At 38.7% G+C, this 19,568-nt stretch overlaps 1 protein-coding gene across 6 annotated transcripts in view; it reads left to right on the forward strand.

Annotated features, from left to right (window-relative positions):
* The window catches only part of pde8a (phosphodiesterase 8A), a 63,671-nt gene that overhangs the window by 19,982 nt on the left and 24,121 nt on the right, over positions 1 to 19,568 (forward strand). For all 6 annotated transcript variants that reach the window (XM_086071301.1, XM_086071302.1, XM_086071304.1 and 3 more), the window contains exons 2-4: positions 13,921 to 13,977; positions 18,073 to 18,263; positions 19,191 to 19,247. In XM_086071301.1, the coding sequence (XP_085927427.1) occupies positions 13,921 to 13,977; positions 18,073 to 18,263; positions 19,191 to 19,247 (305 nt within the window). The remainder of the gene's footprint in view (positions 1 to 13,920; positions 13,978 to 18,072; positions 18,264 to 19,190; positions 19,248 to 19,568) is intronic.

Below are 19,568 nucleotides of genomic sequence, written 5' to 3' on the forward strand. Positions count from 1 at the left end.
ACGTATTGAAATGGTATTTTATTGAAACGATGACAGGTCATTCATATGTATTAGAGATGGGTGAGTACCAATACCAGGTGTCAGTATCGGGCTGATGAAGGTATCGATTGTGGTCAACTGGCTGTATTATGATCAGAAAATGGAAATTAGAAGAATAGAAAATTGTCATTAATTTCGTGCAATTTTAAGTGAAAATGCTTTATTGGGATATGTAATTCTTTAAAATTATCATTGTTCTTTTGGGAAATTTTATGTATCAAAAGTACTAGTGGTATCGGTACTTAGCATTGATATTGGTGACTACTCAAGAGTAATTATGAGTGTGAAAAAAAGTGGTATCAAACAACCCTAAAATGTATGTTAACAAGAAACTAATTTAATCATATTTATTTGAGCTCAGTCGTACCCTATTGAATCAAATCACAATCCCACTAAATCAAAGCGAATCGAATAGTTCCACTTTAAAATTAAATCTCCTCGAATCGTATTACACCCTATTTATCGATATGCATCGCATTGTCTTTTAGCTTTACTTTAAAATATGTAGTTGTGTTTATTGCTTAAACACAACCTGTGCTACCTTTAACGTAACCATCCACTGTCAAGCTACAGGATCATCTGTGGTCAAAACAAACTCAAAAATTCATTTGAACTATTTCTATTAGTTTAATTTATTTTTCCACTTTTGTTAACAAGAGTATGAAAACCTAGAATTTTTTGTAATTGTACATTAAGAATAGATATAAAATGTGTTATTAATTGTGAGTTAACTAGTGAAGTCATGCGATTAATTACGATAAAGAAAAAAGATCGCCCGACGCCCCTAATTTTTAATAATCTTTTCTTTTTTTTTCGTATCAGGCGATTACAATTTTTAATTGTAATTAATCGCCTGAATTGAATAGGTAGCTCACAATTAATCACAAATTTTACATCCGTTCTAAATGTACAAAAACATTTTTTTTTGTTTTTTATACTCTTGTTAACAAAAGTGGAACAAATGTTAAACTAATAGAAATGGTTAAAATGATTTTATTTTACGTCTATATCCATCAATGGCAGTGAATGAGTTAATAGCATGATTGATCTGCGTTAATACATTAATCATAATGAGTTAATGCTTTAACTTTGACAGCACTAATAAATACATAAACCAAGGGTATGTCAACTTATGAGCACAACTGTAAATGTACAAAAGCTAAACAATGCTTCATGACACAAAAATGCATCATCACCAAATTTCACATGCACATCTCTTATCATGTTAACTTGAACCTCTTAAAATACCAAAATAATTGCCACAGTATTTTGGATTTTATGGGCATTCAGCCATTTTTCTCACCATACAGTGACTACCTACCCTTAGAGTATGTAAACGTTCAAACACAACTGTATTATATATATATATATATAATATTTCATTTAAATTAATCAGAGGTACGTGGTATGAAATCAACAATAATTTAGATCATGTTTACTGCACTGACTGCAGATTAGAGCAAATACATTTCTTTTGTTACTTTAAGCTGCGGCAAAGGGGCAAAAATATCTCTCCACCTCCACAAACTATAACCAGAATAATTTTCAAAGTCCAGAAATTGACCGGAGATTTTCCAACCCTTTGCAACCCTAGTAATCAGACGTCTCTGTGGCGTGAAGCGATTGACAAAGAGGTGACCTTGCCAGTTTTCTGCAAGCTTGTATTTTAAAGCTTCAGACGTCATTCAAGGTCATTCAGGAGTGAATTCCAAGCCAAGTTCAGTCCTCTGTGTGACATGAGTGTGTTTATATTCATGTACCGTATGCTTGAACTGAGCCGCTATCTGGTGAGGGCAGAGAGATGTCACCAAACACAGAATAAAGGTCACAGCTCTGCCCAAAATACACCCAATGTGTATGTAAACATGTCTGCACACTTAAGCGTGACTGCTTAGAAGTTGCCATACTGGGAATAGAAGGAAATGTCAGTGGAAACCAGTAGTTTTTTTTTTTTAATACATAAACTCCCATCCAAAAGTTTGGACATTTCATGTTTTACGTGAAACACACTGTAAATAAATTTGGGGGTTAGCACTTAACCACATTATAACAAGAGGCTGTATTTCTTTTTAATGTTATCTTCATTGAAAACACAGAAATGCCTTTATTTTGTAACAAAATCTCTACGTAACATTAAACATCTACACATCCATATTCATTTGTCAGGTTTTTATAATGCAAAAAAAAAAAAAAAGAGTGCTTTATATATACTCGACAAAATAATAATAACGCAACACTTTTGTTTTTGCTCCCATTTTTTATGAGATGAACTTCTTCCACATACACAATATCACCCTTTCTCCCAAATATTGTGATATTGAGCACTTCTCCTTTGCCGAGATAATCCATTCCACGTCACAGGTGTGCCATATCAAGATGCTGATTAGATACCATGATTAGTGCACAGGTGTGCCTTAGACTGCCCACAATAAAAGGCCATATTTGTGTTGAGTATATATGGAAACTCATGGAAAACTGTTCCCATGCCAGCGTTGTATTGTGAGAACATTCGGAACAATCCATTAATTGATCACTTTCGATATCGATAGATTTTTCAGTTTTTAAGTCAAGTCTGACTTTAGGGTTGCACGCCTTCAGTGTGCGGTAACATGCCAGGCAGCGCTGAGCTCGACTGCAAGAGATGCCGTATAATTAAGAGCAAGAAGAAGAGGCACAGAAAGTCCCCAATTAGTACTGTAGTAGTTGTTGTTCTAATTTTCCCCACATAGCAGAGAAAGTAGATGTTTTTTATGGTCGTACCCTCTATGGTAATTTTATGTTGGCATTAAGCTGGTGTCTTCCACCGTTTTGCTGTTGAATTATACAGTGTTGAATTCTCTTGTGTTTTACGTGTCAGTTTTCAAGTACACTTCAATTGGAAGTGGCAAACTTGCTTGAAGCATGCACAATTTTCTTTAGTTTGCTTTAAAGTAGCACTAAGGAACTTTTCAACCTTAAAATATTTTCATAACTTTTCTGATGAAACATCGACTTAAAACTAGTTGAGTAGTACTTTTGCCATGGTCTGTATCATTTTACTGGCACTAAGCAACTTTTGAGGAGGATGGTAGGAACACTGCCACACAAAAAACTACAAATGTGCTGACTGCTTTATGACATACGTCACTTCCCTCCTTTCCCCATTTGTTACAAAGACGGAAGTCAATTTGAATGTCGCTGCATGATTACTGCTTTCCTGGCAGAAGCTGCAAAACAATTGAAATGTTTTGTCTGAGACAAAAAAGAAAAAGGTAAGCTATCCGGTTGAAAGGACAGTCAAGGATCAACATTGGCCCCTAAAAAACAACGCAATGCGCTTGTCCTCATGGGAAATGTGGTCTTCCTTCAGGCATAAAAATACCGCTTTTAACTGAAAGTTTCTTAGTGTTGCAGTGACTCTCTCGGTCTCAGGTACAAAAATGTTAAGTGTGGGGTCAGTCAAACAATTGATTTATTTAGAACACAGCTTTTATGGGTCAAACCCGGGTTCATTTTTGGACTGTAACAAGCCATTTCAGTGGGTTTGTTAAGTTGCTGAGAGGGGTAGACATAGAAACACAGAGCAAAAAACAAACAAAAAAAACCACGAAATTTTCAAGGACCAACTGAGCTACAGGGGCCTCGTTTCCCTTAGCTAGGCTTGTGACTCAGCATAAATCTTCTGATGGGGGGTCGCCATGTAAACGACACACAGACCATTGCTACCTTCGAACTGAATATGCCAAAGGCAACTTTTGTGTTCTATGCAAATCAGCTCAAAGTAACTGTAATCTTTACTTGTCTGTTTATATTAAAAACAAAATTACACATTTTTCATTCTGTAACATCCGCGCAGCAATTTCTGAAGAATGGAGTATGCAAATTTTATTATGTGGCTGGTCAAGGCTTTACCCCGCCTCTCAACTGGGCTGGGCTCCAAGTCGCCCATGACCCTGAACAAGATAAGAGGGAGAAAGTGAATGCATGGAACATAGCCAATAGAAGAGACAAGCACCTCTTTGCTATTTGCAAGCGGGATGCTTTGCTCTTAAGGACTTTAGTAAGATTGTGCTTGTTGAGAAGGTTTGTATTGAGGGTTTTAATCATTTAATAACGAGTACCTCGTGCATTGCTAAGAGGCATAAACAAATAAGGTGAAAAACCACTAACAATATTATCTACGTCACAGAGATTGTCGTCTGTGTGATTTTGTTTATTGATTGATAACTAATCAGCTCAGTGAGTGGGTGTATACGTTTAACCATGTATATTTTGTATTTACTTTAATGCTTTTATGGTTAATCAATGACATCATTGATATTTTCCAGCAGTGGTTCAAAACCTCTTGTGGCCATTTTTCGGTCAGGTACTGTCGGAAAGACTGGGGGGGGGGAACGATAGTTTTGTTCCGACTCGTTTGTTTCCTGTGTGCTCCCCTTATGAGGTAACACTTGTTCGTTTCATTACTTCCGGCAGCGCCATTTCAGTGTGCATTACTGGGTTGAAGTAAGTACGTAACTTCGCCGTGTTTCATTGCCTCGTTTACGTTTGCCGCGTTCTTAATTGCCGCGTTCTTAATTGCCTCGTTAACGTCGTCGCGCTGCAGTGCTAAAAGTAAAACGGTGCCGTTACGGCCCTCGCAGATGCTAATTATAGCTCTTATACACACTACATTATATTTGTAATGTGGCTTTTTCATTTCCCTTTGGGTTTTATGTCTACTAATTCCTATACAGAGCAGCCTTCCAAATTAAAAGCATGGATTTCAAAACAAGATATAATTAAACGTCACACACTAAACAGCTTGAGGAATTCTTAACATAGATATGTCATAACATAGATATTCTTAATATCGATTTTTTTCCTGGCCACTGGATTATTTGTTTCATTTTATTAATGGATTTTTAATTTTTTTTATTGTGTGCTCTATGAAAAATGACTTTTATGAGCAAATTAAAAAATATATAATTGCCATTAATTTCATTCAATTTGAAAGACATTTGCTATAGTTGGGATATATGTGTCATTTAATTATTTTTTTTAATCTGTCATTGTTTTTTGGGGGGAAATGTTATGTATCATAAGTACTAATGGTATTGGCACTTGGTATCAATATCGTGAGTACCGAAGATTTGAGTATCGGTCTAAAAAAGATGGTATCGAACATCCCTACTTTAAACATTTGAATTTGAACATTTAAAAGTGTTCAATATTCACTACTTTTTGCATAACTGTGTTTGATCCATAAAAATGTCCAAGGGTGCCCACCCCTATGCCTTTCTGTGCCTCTTCCAGTCACTCCAACTGTACGTATATCTCTGTTGCACACTCCAAACTCAGTGGCCACTTCCTCCTGAGAACATCCTGTTGGAAGCTGCATAATGGCGAGGTACTGTTGATCCTTTGTTAGATGTCGTCATGGTCTCATGATGTCAAAATGTGAGCAGCATGATGAAGAGAACTGTTAGATCATGGACGGAAGTTTCGCTGTTCCGCTTCTTGTTGGAGAACAGAAAGTAGTGCAAAAGGTACTGAAACATTGAGCAGTTTTCAAAAGTTTAAAGGTCAAATTGGGTTCACCTCTAAAGCTTCTGGTACACTTTAGGTTCATCCTGAAATTTCACCCAATAGATCAATATCCCTAATCTTTTGTGAGTAGTGTATCTTAGCGTTATAATGACAATTTGCAATCTTAAATGAGTTGTATTCAAAGAACTACAAGTACTGAATTAAATGAGGTATTCGTGTGCATGTGACGGACTTGTGATTGAGTTTTCTTGGCCATTCCCATGGATGCTTTCTGAGCAAACGTAAGTGGCTGCACATGAAAGAGAATAATTCTGTTTGAGCCAACATGCGCGCACACACACACAAACGCGCGCACGGGGGCCGTGTGCGGGTAGCTCAGCATGTGGCGAGGCTGATGTGTCGTACTGTGCCATTTTGATTTCTTTTATTTTCTGCGCATGGTGTGAGCGAGCAGTCTGTCTTTCTGGTACATGATGTACGCCCCGCACCTGTGCCCAGGAGTGTTCTCCTTAATTACACCTAATAAGGAACATTGATTCATCCGTATTGGATTCACACTTGTCATCATTCTTGGCACGTTGTTGCAGTGCCATTGTATTGTCACTGATATGGGCCATTGTCGGCCGTCTCTCGGGGTCCCCTTAAGCTCTGGGCCCATTACATGGGTTGCTTGCCCTGTTGCAGGTCTATGTGAAAAGATCGCCACGTACTAATGGGTGGGTGCAGAGTTGCCGCTCCTTGCATGTAGATCATGCATTGTGCGTAGGGCCCCGTCTGCCGTGGGGGGCCCAGTCTGCCGTGGGGGGCCCCATTTTGCAGACATCCGTTCGGCTCGGGCAAACCTTTGCGCGTCATTCTCCAATATGCTGCTGACGTGTTGTCCGAATGTCCGTCCGCCACCACGGCTTTACCAAAGCATTTATTTAATACCCTTGATATCCAGCTAAGACAATTCAGCGTCCTAATAGAACAACTAAGGTGCACTAGTAGCGGGACAGTGCCTTACTAGTAATGTTTTTCCACTACTGCATGACATTTCTGCACACGAGTTGGACAACTACATCTTACTAGTAAGGCAAAACTGTGCACTAGTTGACATCTATATGCTAATAAGGGAACCACTAGATAACTTTTAAAATTGTATAATGTCTTTAGTTGTCCTACTAGTGAGGACAAAGTAGATCAACCTTAAATTGGATATCAACTAAATGGCAGAATGGCTTTAAGAAAAGCATTTTAATTTGATTTGATCATCATTTATTTCATTCATTTGTAAAAGAAAAATGACAATATAAGATGAAACCGTATTCTTCGATGTTGAATGAAAAAGAGCAGAAAGAAGGCAAGTCTTATTTTTACGTTTGATTACAAAATAATGTATTTTAAAAACAACATAAACAACAACAAAATAAAATTGTGACACCTGGTCCTACAAACAGTTACATGACTTTTGTTCTCAATTTATATATCGGTTGCTGACATTCGCAAAAAAGAAAAAAAATGACACTGACATAACAATCAATGTCGTTCATATTTATTTAAAAGAAAGTCCAATATATTCCAATAAATCATTCTAAATTGATATAAATTTTCTGCTCTTCTAAATTCCAATATTTTTTTTCCTGACCATAAAACAGCCACAAGACGGGTCGCGACTATCTATACCCTGAAATATGATCAAATGTAAAAAGATTCAGGACCAAACTGATGGAGCGTTGTGTTTCCGTAAAAAATATCCATTACATTTAAAAGAATAACTAAGTCCAGCTTGTTAAATTATCTGTATTTTTTTTCTGCTCTTGGAAAATGTGATGAATCAGAAATACCAGTGGTATCGGTACTTGGTATCGGTGGCTACTTGTATTGGTATCGGTCTGAAAAAAAGTGGTATTGAATTACTGAGTTACTGGTAAGGCAAAACCAGTAGTTGGCACAATGCTGCTACTTTTAGGGTCCACGAGGCCACTAGACACATGCCTGCTAGATAAGACTTGTGGCATAATAAAACATTGTGTTGATCAGTCCACAGAGCAGCAACATACGTTTTCCCGCACGAGGAGGGCGGGCATCCCAAGATTCCCTTCATCCTGGTCCCAGCTCTGGGTTGGAGGAAGTTGTTTACTCATTCTATCTCTCACTGCTGATGTCGGCGCACTGAACAATGTCATCCAATTTCCTGTTTTTCTCTTTAGTGGAAAGCCACTCTCCCAGAATGTATGGCACAGCGTGGATGTGTGCGTCTATGAGGGCAAGTCCAGACTGAGATGAGGAGGACAGGGATGAGGAAGAGGAGAAATATGAGGGGATCCATAGGACCGGATACAAAAGGAGTAGGATATAGGGTCAGAGGGAGCTCTGCTATGTAAATACAGTGAGAAGTAGCGGGAGATGATTGTGAGGAAATCTTGATGGTGATTGGAGCAACTCGGCAGCTCAGATGACATCAGTATGCAGTCCTTTTGTGTGTGTGTGTGTGTGTGTGTGTTGGGAGCTAAAATTAGAGTTAATAATGAAGATGCCACTTGAGTGGGGAAAAAAACAAAACATGCACTTTGAGATATTTATTCAATGAGGCAGCCAAACGCTGAAATGAAGCATAGGCAATAACTAAAATAACCGTGTGATATTTGACCAATCTGAGATGACGTCACTCAGCAGGCCACACCTCTTAAAGGCACACATTAACACATGATTACTACAGTGTGTGATTTTATCTTAATTAGGCTTTATAAAACCAGTTATTTCGTTTACATTCCCTCTTTTTTCAGTTTTTATTACTCTTATTATTATTATTATTATTTTTTAATTCAATTATTTCATTAACTGCGGGGGTATTGAAACAGATGAATGGCATCTCAATTATTTACGTGGGAAAATATCAAGGCAAGCCAGCATTATTTATGTAGCGCAATTCATACACAGAGTAACTCGATGTGCTTCACATAATTAAAGGTAACGCATTTACAAACAAAATAATTTAAGACGCTTAAAAGCAAAGCAAAGAAATCAAAAGTACCTCACTTAAGTTACTAAAAGAACATTGAATTGTACCCATGCTGTGCAGATTCAAGGTCGGTTCTTATCCTGGAAGCTTACTGTTATACTGTCAAGTTTTATGCCTTCAGCCTTGAGTGACTCCAAAAAATAATCGAACTTTCTAACAGGGCAGCACAGTGTTCTCGTAGTTAGCGTGTCTGGCTCACACTTACTACGACTGCAGCTACTCTACATTCCAAAAACATGCATGTTGGGGTCATTGGAGACTCTAAATTGACCCGTGGTGTGAATGTGAGTGTAAATGGTTGTTTGTCTATATGTGCCATGCCATTGGATGGCGACCAGTCCAGTGTGTACCCGCCTCTCAGCCAAAGTCAGCTGATACTCACCTGCAATTCTTCTTCTCCTCCTTCTTCTTCTACTCCTCCTCCTCTTTGTTCTTCTTTCTCTCCTCTTACTTCTTCTCCTTCCTCTCCTCCTTCTATTCCTTCTCCTTCTCCTTCTTCGTCTTCTTCTCCTCCTTCTCCTCCCCCTCTTTCTTCTTCTCGTTCTTCTTCCTCTCCTTTTTAAACTTTGTTTTGAGCCAGGCCAAGATGGGTGTGTGGTTGTCCCGTAAAAGGAAAGTTGACGATGGGGCAGAAGTCGATCCCACGGTTCTATGCAAAAAGTTGATAAAGTCCAGACTCTTTATTGATTTTAGTTTTTACAAGAGAGCAGGAGATTTGGATAGCTTTTGTGAGATGTGGACTGTTAACGGGGCAGTGTGCTATGTTTTAGTGATGTTCTGATGTAAAAGCATTTTATTTTTATTTTTATTTTTTTATCTATTTATTTAATTGCGCTTGCCGAGCTGTGTGTTATGAAAAGAATGTAAATAAGTGCGGCAAATAAATGTAATTTTTCAAAATCAAAATCAAAAATCTATTTCTTCTTCATCATCTTCCTCTCATTCTTCTTCTTCTCCTACCCCTCCTTCTTCTCCTCCTCCTCCTCCTCCTCCTCCTCCTCCTCCTTCTTAAGATAGAGCAACTATTTTGAGTTTTTTCTTTTTTTGTTTTAGTTTTTTTATTTCTCAAAATGGATGAGATGCAAATGACTACACGAACAATTTTTTTCAAAAAAAGAGCCGATGTTCGGTCAATTTTCTGCTTCGGCTTGCAAGCGCAGACTTGAGGTTCGAGCACTGTATGGCGGCCGTGAGTTCAACTCGACTCACAATCAGCAAAAAGAGGCTTCAAACCATCTCTTCCTGTTAACGTTTAAAACAAAGCTTAGCGTTTCCCCTACATAAGTATATCATAAATAATGTTTCCAACTTCTTACACTCGAGTTGTTCCTGCGCCATGCACGAACGAGTGTGGCATGGCGCTCGCCATGTTTGGACTGCCTGCCCGCTGGCCTACATGCTCGCTTGCTCACTTCCTGCGCCTTGTTTGTCTCTGCTTGAGTGCCAGTGTGATGTTGACGGGATGCAAACGTTTGGCTGATTCATTACACAGTGCTGCACTAGTACACACAGCATTTGTGTACACTGCATATATGTGCAGTGTGTGTCTGTCAGGGGGGATTTGTGGGGGCACACAGCAGCTGCAGTTGTAATGGTCACGTCAGTGTGTGTTAGAGAAGGAAGACTCATAGAGTGGAGAAGGCGTATTTGCACTCTGCTAGGCCTCAGCTAGCTCGAAGCCCTGTGGCCAAACTCCTTACGTCAAGGCCTTAACCTCAGCTAATTCCCTAACAATCGACATCAGGGGAAAAAAACAAAACTGGATTCTCAGAGAGAGAGAGAGAGAGAGAGAGAGGGTTTGTCTTCCATCAGGGACATTTACCCAGCGGTTGCATGTGCAGGAGAGAATGTTCTGCTTCACATCTCCAGGAAAAATGAATGACTGGTTGGAATCTTTAGTCATAGTTCATAAAGCTGATGGCCGAGTTATTTGTTCTGACATGCATGGTCAACGTCATCGAAATCAAATGTGACAACAGGGAAAGTACAGCCTCTATTCTGACCTCGATAAGCACAACAAACCGCGTCAAGTGGTCTTGTCTGCACACAGGTTTTGGACTGTTAAAATGTGTGGGCAAATAATTGGCATGAGCCGATATTTGCTGGTTTGAAATTTCTCTTTTTGTAGAATTTTAGTTCATGAATGCTTTGTTGATATACCTTTGGCATCAAGTTTCATTGGTGAATCAATGTAAAATGTTATTATTGTGTTAAATCTCATGACATTCTTCTTCAGGAGTTCATAAATGATAATGCTCACTCTAGATTGGGTGTCAGAGGTGTTTTATTATTATTGTGTTGTTTGTAATTGAAATTGTAGCTTGCAGTGGTTTAGAAGTGTGATAAAATAGATGGCCAAAATATTATAACCATTTGCTGGTATGATCCAGCAGTGACTCCCCACTTATTTGTGGTTTGGCATTAGCAAATTTGCATATTCCTCATTATTCACGGGCAATGGGGTTCGAGCCAGCCTGAGAATAGTGAAAATCCACAAATGCAGTAAAACACTTAAAAGGAAAAACAAAAAAGAAGAGGCTGAGGCACTCAAAGTAGTTGTGAATAAAAGGCCTTTATTTTTAACGTGGCCAGTTGATTAAAAAAAAATGTGCCTTTGTTTTTCGGGCAAGCTCTGACAAAGGCCTACAAAGGCCACTGAAGAGCACCACAGACTTTTTTTTTTTTTTTCAAAGAATCCAACACATCCCAGTAGCACTCCTGCAATCTCTGATTGCTTGACCACAAATACAGTAATTGATGCCTGTAGCCTATGTCATTTTGTGTGTTAGCATTAAGCTAGTAGACTTTCGCCAGACCAGGTTATGTGGTGTTTGTTAAATACATGGAGTGGAAAAATAAACAGATGTCAATTCCTCATGGATTTCTGCCGTTTGCGGCAAGGCTCGGTCCATTTCTGCCATAAATAGAGAATTGTACACTTCTCCAACCACAACATGCTAAATTACTAGTTTTTTGGGGAGTGTCAATTAACATAAGACTCATCAAGTTAGTGAAGGTGGGGTTTTTGACAGCTCTTGTGTCATGTTTCATAGCTTGGTGTACCTAACATTGTGGCCGACATTTTGCCGTTCTTCAACATGACGGTAATTATACAACCACGGACAAAAATATATTTATAGGGGAAGTCAACCCCATTTTTTTTTTTAAATAATATGTTCTTTACAGCCCTACTAGTCTAAATATGGCATTTTGGTTAATATTGCGTTAGTGGACTAAATAAATAAATACATATCCTTGGAAAATTCTAATTAAGTACAGTAAAAATGTATTTGTAGTTTGTTTGATATTCAAATGACGGAAGCATTAAGACGACTTAATCAAACAATTCCTGGCCAGTAACTATCACTAAACCAAGGCAAAATGACATTAATATTTAATACGGTTAAAGTGGAAGTCAACTTTAAACATTTCTTGACAATAGTATGTTATATGTGACCTCACTAGTCTAAATATGACATTCTGATTAATATTACATTTGAGGAATAAGAGTTACGCAGCAAAATCCAGCCGTTATCATCCATCTCAGGGGGCGGCCATATTGCTACTTCCTGTCAACTGAAGATGACATCAATGTTGCTCAGGTCTCAGGTAACAACCAATCACAGCGCAGCTCCAAAAAACAGGTTAGCATTTTGCCTTGGTTTAGTGATAGTTACTAGCCAGGAATTGTTTGAGTCATCTTAATACTTCCGTCATTTAAATCTCAAACAAACTACAAATACATTTTTACTGTACTTAATTAGAATTTTTAATGAGTATTTATTTTTCTGATGATGTTTTACCTTTATTCCCAATATTTGTAGACCGATATTTGGACTTTGGACTTCTCACTGTACGCGATGTATTATAATGCTACTCTGCCCTTATTTAGTGACATTTAATGGGCAAGAAGTGTTCAATTAAATCATCTTAATTGCTTTCACTACTTCCGTTGTCTCAATCCCAAGCAGGATGCTATGAATTCTAATCAATCAACACTTTCAGATAGGCAACATTTACAGAGGAAGATCGCTTTCATGACCATGGTGACCCAATTCACATAATAAAAAAAAAAAAAGAAGCAATAAAACATATACAGGACAGCCACACACAAACACACACACACACATTTTCCCTGTTCACGAGTTGATCATGTGGCCACGTCCTCATGTCTGTGAGGGATCAGATGATCACAGGGCATCACTTTGGTCCCACAGCGTCATACTACTGCTACTACTTGGACGCCAACAAACGGCCCAGTGTCAGAATGACGTCAGTGGTGCTACACTGAGGCCTAATCAGCTTTGTTCCCCTTTGTTGTGTCATTGAGTCGGCAAAAAGGCTTACAGTTCAGCAAGAAGTGATTTACGGCTGCCCGGCATGCTCTGAAATTCCTCCCTCTATTCTGCTCCACATGTGTAGATTGTTTACGAAGAAGAGGAATTCTAGTGGGATCGCCGTCCACAAGGGGCTTGGTTGCTATGGTTACTCACCCCTGAGCTGGGTTCCATTTAGCAGAAAGGAAGTGAAATTTGTTGCAGACAAAGATTGTGTTCTAATAGGGTTAAGTGTATTGAATGGGATCTTATAAATGTGAAGTTTTCGTTTGATGATGATTAAAAAAAAAAATACATTTAATATCTATCAAAGCTATTAAAGCTACAATAATCAAGTTTACGCACACAGTGAGGGTAAAAGTTGTGCTTGCCGGCATTTTGTGGCCCAGCAAACTGTGTGGAAGTTGAGCAGCGTCATTCAGACTAAAGTTTGGATCACCATCTTGTGGCATATTGATCTTAAAAATCGATGTGAAAGTGAGTTGCGGGTCTTCATTTAGACTTAAGAAGAATTTTGGTGCCAAGGAACTATGTTGAAGTGAGTTGAGGACCTTCATTTGAACTGGTAGAAAGGTTATGCTTTGCTGGCGTTATGTGGCAAATATAAGCAATTATAAGGCTTCAACTGCTCAAAGAATTTTTGGTATTTCATGTCACAATTTGGTAAAATTTTGATTCCCCCAAAATCGATATCAACTGTCAATTATTTTTTACAATCTATTGACATGTTGAAAATGGCTTGCTCTTTTTGATAATGTAATGTTAAAGTTTGAACAAACATGTCGTTTTTTTGATTATCTCAAAAGTGACGGTTTTGGAGGCTACAAGGTTTTGGCCCGATGCCAGCGATATGTATGTACATTATATGTATATTTATGCATGTAGTAAGTACTGTACAGTATATAAACAGTATTTATACTGTACAGATTTGTATACAGTGTAAGCCTTGTTAGACTTAAAAGCTCGTGTGAATGTAACGATTGACAAAATGTTTTAAATCTAATGATCCTGTTTTTCTTCTTCTTCTTTCAGACCACATTAACAGAGGTGCAATTTGGACCAATGAAGTTATTTAAAGACCCACTTCAGGTATTGTAAAACAGCACTAAATGTCTGAAGGACACTCAAAGTATGTGATTGAATGTGTTTTACTTTCCATGGATCAACTCAAGTGCCTCCATTAAACAAATGTTCATAACATTTTGGAGCTTTTGACAGAATTGCAAAGCTAAATCTGGCAACTCTGTCAATATTTGGAGACGTTTTTCTTCCATGTTTATTAAGCCAAGCCTCTAAATTGTCTGTAGTTGTGAATGCGAGTGTGAATAGTTGTTTGTCTATATGCGACTGGCTAGCGACCAGTTCAGCTGGGATATGCTCAAGCTCACCCCGTGCCCCTAATTAGGACAGAAAATGGATGGTTGGTTTTTGAAGGTGCATTTTCTTTTGTTTGTAGTTCGAAATGTGCTTAGGTTCAAAGAAAGCGTGGGGGGTGGGGAGGGGGTTTTCGGGGGGGGGTGTTAATAGATGTATTGTGTGAAACGCGGCTTTGGGTTGCCTAGGCAACAAGACCAAACATTTCTGACCAAGCGCATACATACTATAATGAACAATGCATGTTATGGAAAAAGTACACATGCAGAGAATCAGTTCAACTTTAGTGGCCAATGTTTTTGTGTGTAGGGGTTGGTTGAATTCCATAATGTACAACCACGCAGGCGTTCAATTTGAGCAGTTTCAAACATTTCCAACCAAGATCAAGTCAGTGACATGCATTCAAAATGATGAAATGAAGCAATTCAGTCAAAAGGCTTGTTTGATACATATTTTCAATGCAGAACTGATTGCTTGAAAGTGAAATGCCATTTTACAGTGTTAACTTTTTGTGACACAAATGCAACACAGTAGCTACTTTTACTTTGCATTTGCACTTAAGTTGAATATCTGTAATGTCTTTAAAGGCGCACAAATCTCATTTTTGTGGCTTTTTTTTGACCAGCCTTGAAGATGTGTGTTAAGAGAAGATGAATGCGAGAAGAACAAGAGACACCAGACATTGGCTGAATTTTGTTCACGTCTTCAAATTAATGTAAACGTACCGGTAAAAGTTACATGGTTATATCGTTATGTTAAATCCCGTAAGAAAATTCGGTGGTACATCGGTTTGAGAGTCGAATTTGTCCTATGACCAAGCTTGTAACTCAATTTACTCCTTCACACAAATACGTTTTTCCCATTGGAAATGAATTGAAATGCAGTTAATCCGATCCAACCGTGAAAAAAAACCACACAAGAAACATCTGGCATGTAGGTGTTACGGTCCTCTGTTGAAGTGCGTTGAGGAGCTTCAACGAAACAAAGGTTGTGTTTTGCCACCACCTTGTGGCATCTTGGTGCCAAGGAACTATAGCAGGGTGCTGGCTGAAATCATTCCGATTGAAGTTCTTGGTCAACTGTTTACATCTGACATTATTTATTCCGACCTGGTGTTAACATGCACAGAAAGCCTCGTGACACGCAGATCGAAACATGTAAAAATGCTAATATCACAGGATTTATCAAGACGGAGGTCACTTTTGCCTACTTAGCACGGTAGTTGAAAATGTCTTTACACTTTTGTAGACACCAATCTCAAGTCAAAATTGATGTCTCGAAAATAGAATTGAAGCAGATTCTTATGAAATTTCTGTGCGATGAAGCCAGTGTGACTCGATGGAAAGTAATGAATTACACACATCCTGTCATTTCAAATGGGAGTTCACAAAGTAGCTTTCACTGTCTGATGCGCTCCAGTAGGAAAACGAGGGAGAGATAACCCCTTCCTGTTTTTGTCAGTCTCAGCTGATCTCTGCTCCTTCTCCTCTTGCAGCTCACACGGTTTGGCTTGGGCCTTTTTCATCTTGTCCACTCCCTATCTTTTACTGCCATGGGTGTATTTCTCTTTTGGTTTTAGTCTTAAATGTTTTCTCTTGAGTTTTTGTCATGACAGCTTCATGATGCGTCCAATACCCAGCACACATCAGAAAAAAAAAAAAAAAGACCTTATCTCAGCATATGTTGTCCTGCTGCAACTGGAATGTTGACTGTTTCTACAAACATCCCAATGTGGAATTCTGTTCTAAATCTGCGCGCATACTGCTTGTCAGTAGTAATGCATTTACGAGCAAGACGCTTTCTGGTACATGTAATGAAAATGTTCAATTGCTAAATATGGTTTGCATTAGTAAAACTCCTCTCAGGTTTAGAGCGGCCTGCCTTTTGGCTCGAAGCCGTGCTTTGTTTCTTCAGACCTGAACCAATTGTCCCAATGAATCAAGCTTGTCAAAACATCCAACTTTGCGCAAACAAAAGCGACTCTATTTTTCCTCAATAAACTTGATTTAACATGTGATGTAAATCTGCGGAACAAAACTTTTCCCTCTCTGCATTGAGTCTGCTCGCCGCCAAGAGTTGGGGCTGACGTCTGTTTGAGAGCGTGACTCATGAATCCGCTCTTAGTGCTACGCCGCTCTTGGAGGCGGGCCCAGATTGCTAGTCCAGTATTTACGCAACTAAAGGGTCTATAGAAGTCTGTTGGCAGAGGCCAAGCGGTGCTGGTCAATGACGGGTTTGACGCCATTAGCAGCACTTTTGCCTCAGGGCTGTGAGCACCTGAGTTAATTTTGTCATATATCGTGGCAGCAGGTAATCAAACATGTGATCCTCTAGTGAAGAGACACTAGGAACCGAAAAACATTTTTTATTACTTTTTTCCCCTTCCGCACTCTTTAAATGTATTACATTTGATCAAAACACACATGAAGGGGAATAATATGTTATATGTGATCTCACTAGTCTAAACATGACATTCTGATTAGTATTTCATGTGTGGAATATGATTTGTGCAGCAAAATCCAGCCGTTTTTAATCAATATCAGAAGGCGGCCATTTTGACACTTGCTGCCCAGCGAAAATGACATCACAGTTGCTCAGGGCTCAGGCAACGACCAATCACAGCTCACCTGTTTTCTGAAGCTGAGCTGTGATTGGTTGTTACCTGAGACCTGAGCAACTGTGATGTCATTTTCAAGTGGCAAAATGGCCGCCTTCTGATATTGATCAAAACTGATGGATTTTGCTGCTTAACTCATATTCCACTAACATATTTATTAATTATTATATATATATATATGTGATAACCAAAATACTGTATTTAGTCGAGTGGGCCTGCATAGAACATATTGTCGAAAAAAATAATTTTTGGTTGACCTTTTTTTCTTTTCTTTTTTTAAGTATTCCTCTCGTTTCGCTCTCCAAATAAGATGCGAAGTGAGAACTTTCAGTTGTGGTTTAATGCAAAACAGACACATGAAACAAAAGAGAATTAAAAATGTTATATTTAACACCAAAATCTTCTACCAAACCATCTATGAACTACGGTGACCATATTTGGATTTCCAAAAAAGAGGTCACTTGGCAAAAATAAACAAACAGTACTGTAACTGTCTTTTGAAGTCTTACTTGATATCTAACTTTAGTGTAATACATTTTAATTGAACATTTAAAAATTAGTTTTTTTCTCCTTATATTTATGAAATTATGATCAGTGTTAATGCTCAAACTGTGCATAATGTTGCAGTGGTTACAATAACGTTATTGTTGTAATTTTTTGGGAGATACCAAACGGTGTCTGAATTGGATTATAGCTTCCTTTTTTTTCTAATCCTACATTGTTGCACACCAGCATCAACACAAGACCACCACAACACCCCACCACCCACCCCCCGCCCAAAATCATGTTCAACTGCGAATTTAATTTGCGAACAAATTGCTAATTTGTTACTCTAGCATTGACTAGAATGTTACGACTTTATGCATCATTAATACTGTGCAAATAAAATAATTACTTAGAGTGCAACACTCATTCATCCAAACATCAAAACTCAAATTTAATCTTCAATGGGTATGTATGTGGAAAAAACAAATACTACGCAATAGGTGTGTGAATGCTTGTTGTTGCCTTGTGATTGGCATCCATTCCAGGGTGTAAAAAAAAAAAAGAGAGAAAAAAAGAACGCTGTATTAAAAATGGATGGATGCATAGTTTGCTAAAAGTATAGCTAGTACTATTGACATTGCATAAGCGGTCAGAGAAATAAGTCACCGAATGAGTCACAATGTGCTGAGTCATCTCTTGTGTTGCAGGTACTTTTAGTTTTTGCCAAAGAGGACAGTCAGAGTAATGGCTTCTGCTGGGCTTGTGAGAAGGCCAACTACAGGTGCAGCATGGCGCGGACGCCCGAGTCGGCCCTCGAATGCTTCGCCGAGAAGCTTCACGACCTCGTCATCATTGACCACAGACATTCCAGACACTTTGACGCTGAAGCACTATGCCGGTAGGACACTCGCTGACTTATCCGCTCATGCTGTTTTACTTGTCTGCTATTCTTTATTTCAGTTTACAAATTATTTACTGTGATACCTTGATTTAAGACTTTATTCAATTAAGTCGTAAATTGTATATCAAATACATTTTCCCCATTGAAATTAACTGAAATGCTATTAATCCGTACCAGCCTTCAAAAGCCATGTTTAAAAAATATCATTGTGTTGAAAAATAATAAAATAGCATTATTTTTGACCCTGTCAGAAGTGCACTCATTCCTCATGTAGCAAAATAAGATGTAAATATATAACTGATCAACCAAAGTGTTAGAAACATTTCTGTATAATGCAAAGTGGATTCAACAAGTTAAGTGCAGATACATTAAAAATCGACCAAAGTGCAGTTACACAGTGTTTGCTCTTTTTTAGTTCACACCACTGGCATTTGAGTACATTTGGTAGTGTTTTGGGGATTAACCGTCTGACGTCGGGAACGTCAGTGTGAGCTCTTTTTTTTTTATTATGGTAACCGGTGGTGTAAAATAAATGAGAAATGAGAAATGAGCCGTGTCGGCCCATACCACTGTTCTATCTTTAGCGTCTCCCCAAACCAAAAGCACATTTACAAACATTCATTTGCCCTGCCCGGCGTGTATGTTAACTCCATTCATTTTGGCCGCTCCATATGTTCAGTATACGCGGGCTCAGATGGGGGAACTAAAGGGCCTTTATGACCACTGGCTGGGGGAAACCACAGGCGGATGAGTGGCCCCGTACACTGCATTCTTTCAGAGGCCTTGGCCTGCTTGCAACGCTCCATCATTGGAGCTGCCCGGGAGAATCGGAGCGTGAAAAACTGAAAAATACATTGATTTGATGCCACGGGCTTTTCCGACAGTCGGCTGGCTGGCTAAAGGGCTCTCTGTGTTTACATTCAGGTCAATGAGAGCGGTCAGCTCTTCAGAAAACACTGTGATAGTCGCCGTTGTGAAGAGGTAAGGACAACTCGCTGACCCTTGCTCAATAGCTGCATTTTCATCAAGTGCTACACTTGCAACTGTAAACCCTGGTTTGACTTACCACTGTGAAGTGCGGGGATGACTGTCACCAGAATGGTATGCCCCATAAAAGTCCCAATGGCAAAGATAATATTAGTAATAAATTAGGGCTGTGTATCGATTCTAACTTCCTCGATTCGATTTCGAGTCGCAAGAGTTAATTTCTATTTGATTTTGATTTTGTTTGATTCACTTCACTTCACTTCAATCCGATATTGATTAATTATGGAACATCAACTCTTCTTAAATATCAAGGAC

Source organism: Leptonotus elevatus, chromosome 3, assembly GCF_054856555.1.
Source record: "Leptonotus elevatus isolate MCC_2025b chromosome 3, RoL_Lele_1.0, whole genome shotgun sequence".
Taxonomy (NCBI): Eukaryota; Metazoa; Chordata; class Actinopteri; order Syngnathiformes; family Syngnathidae; genus Leptonotus; species Leptonotus elevatus.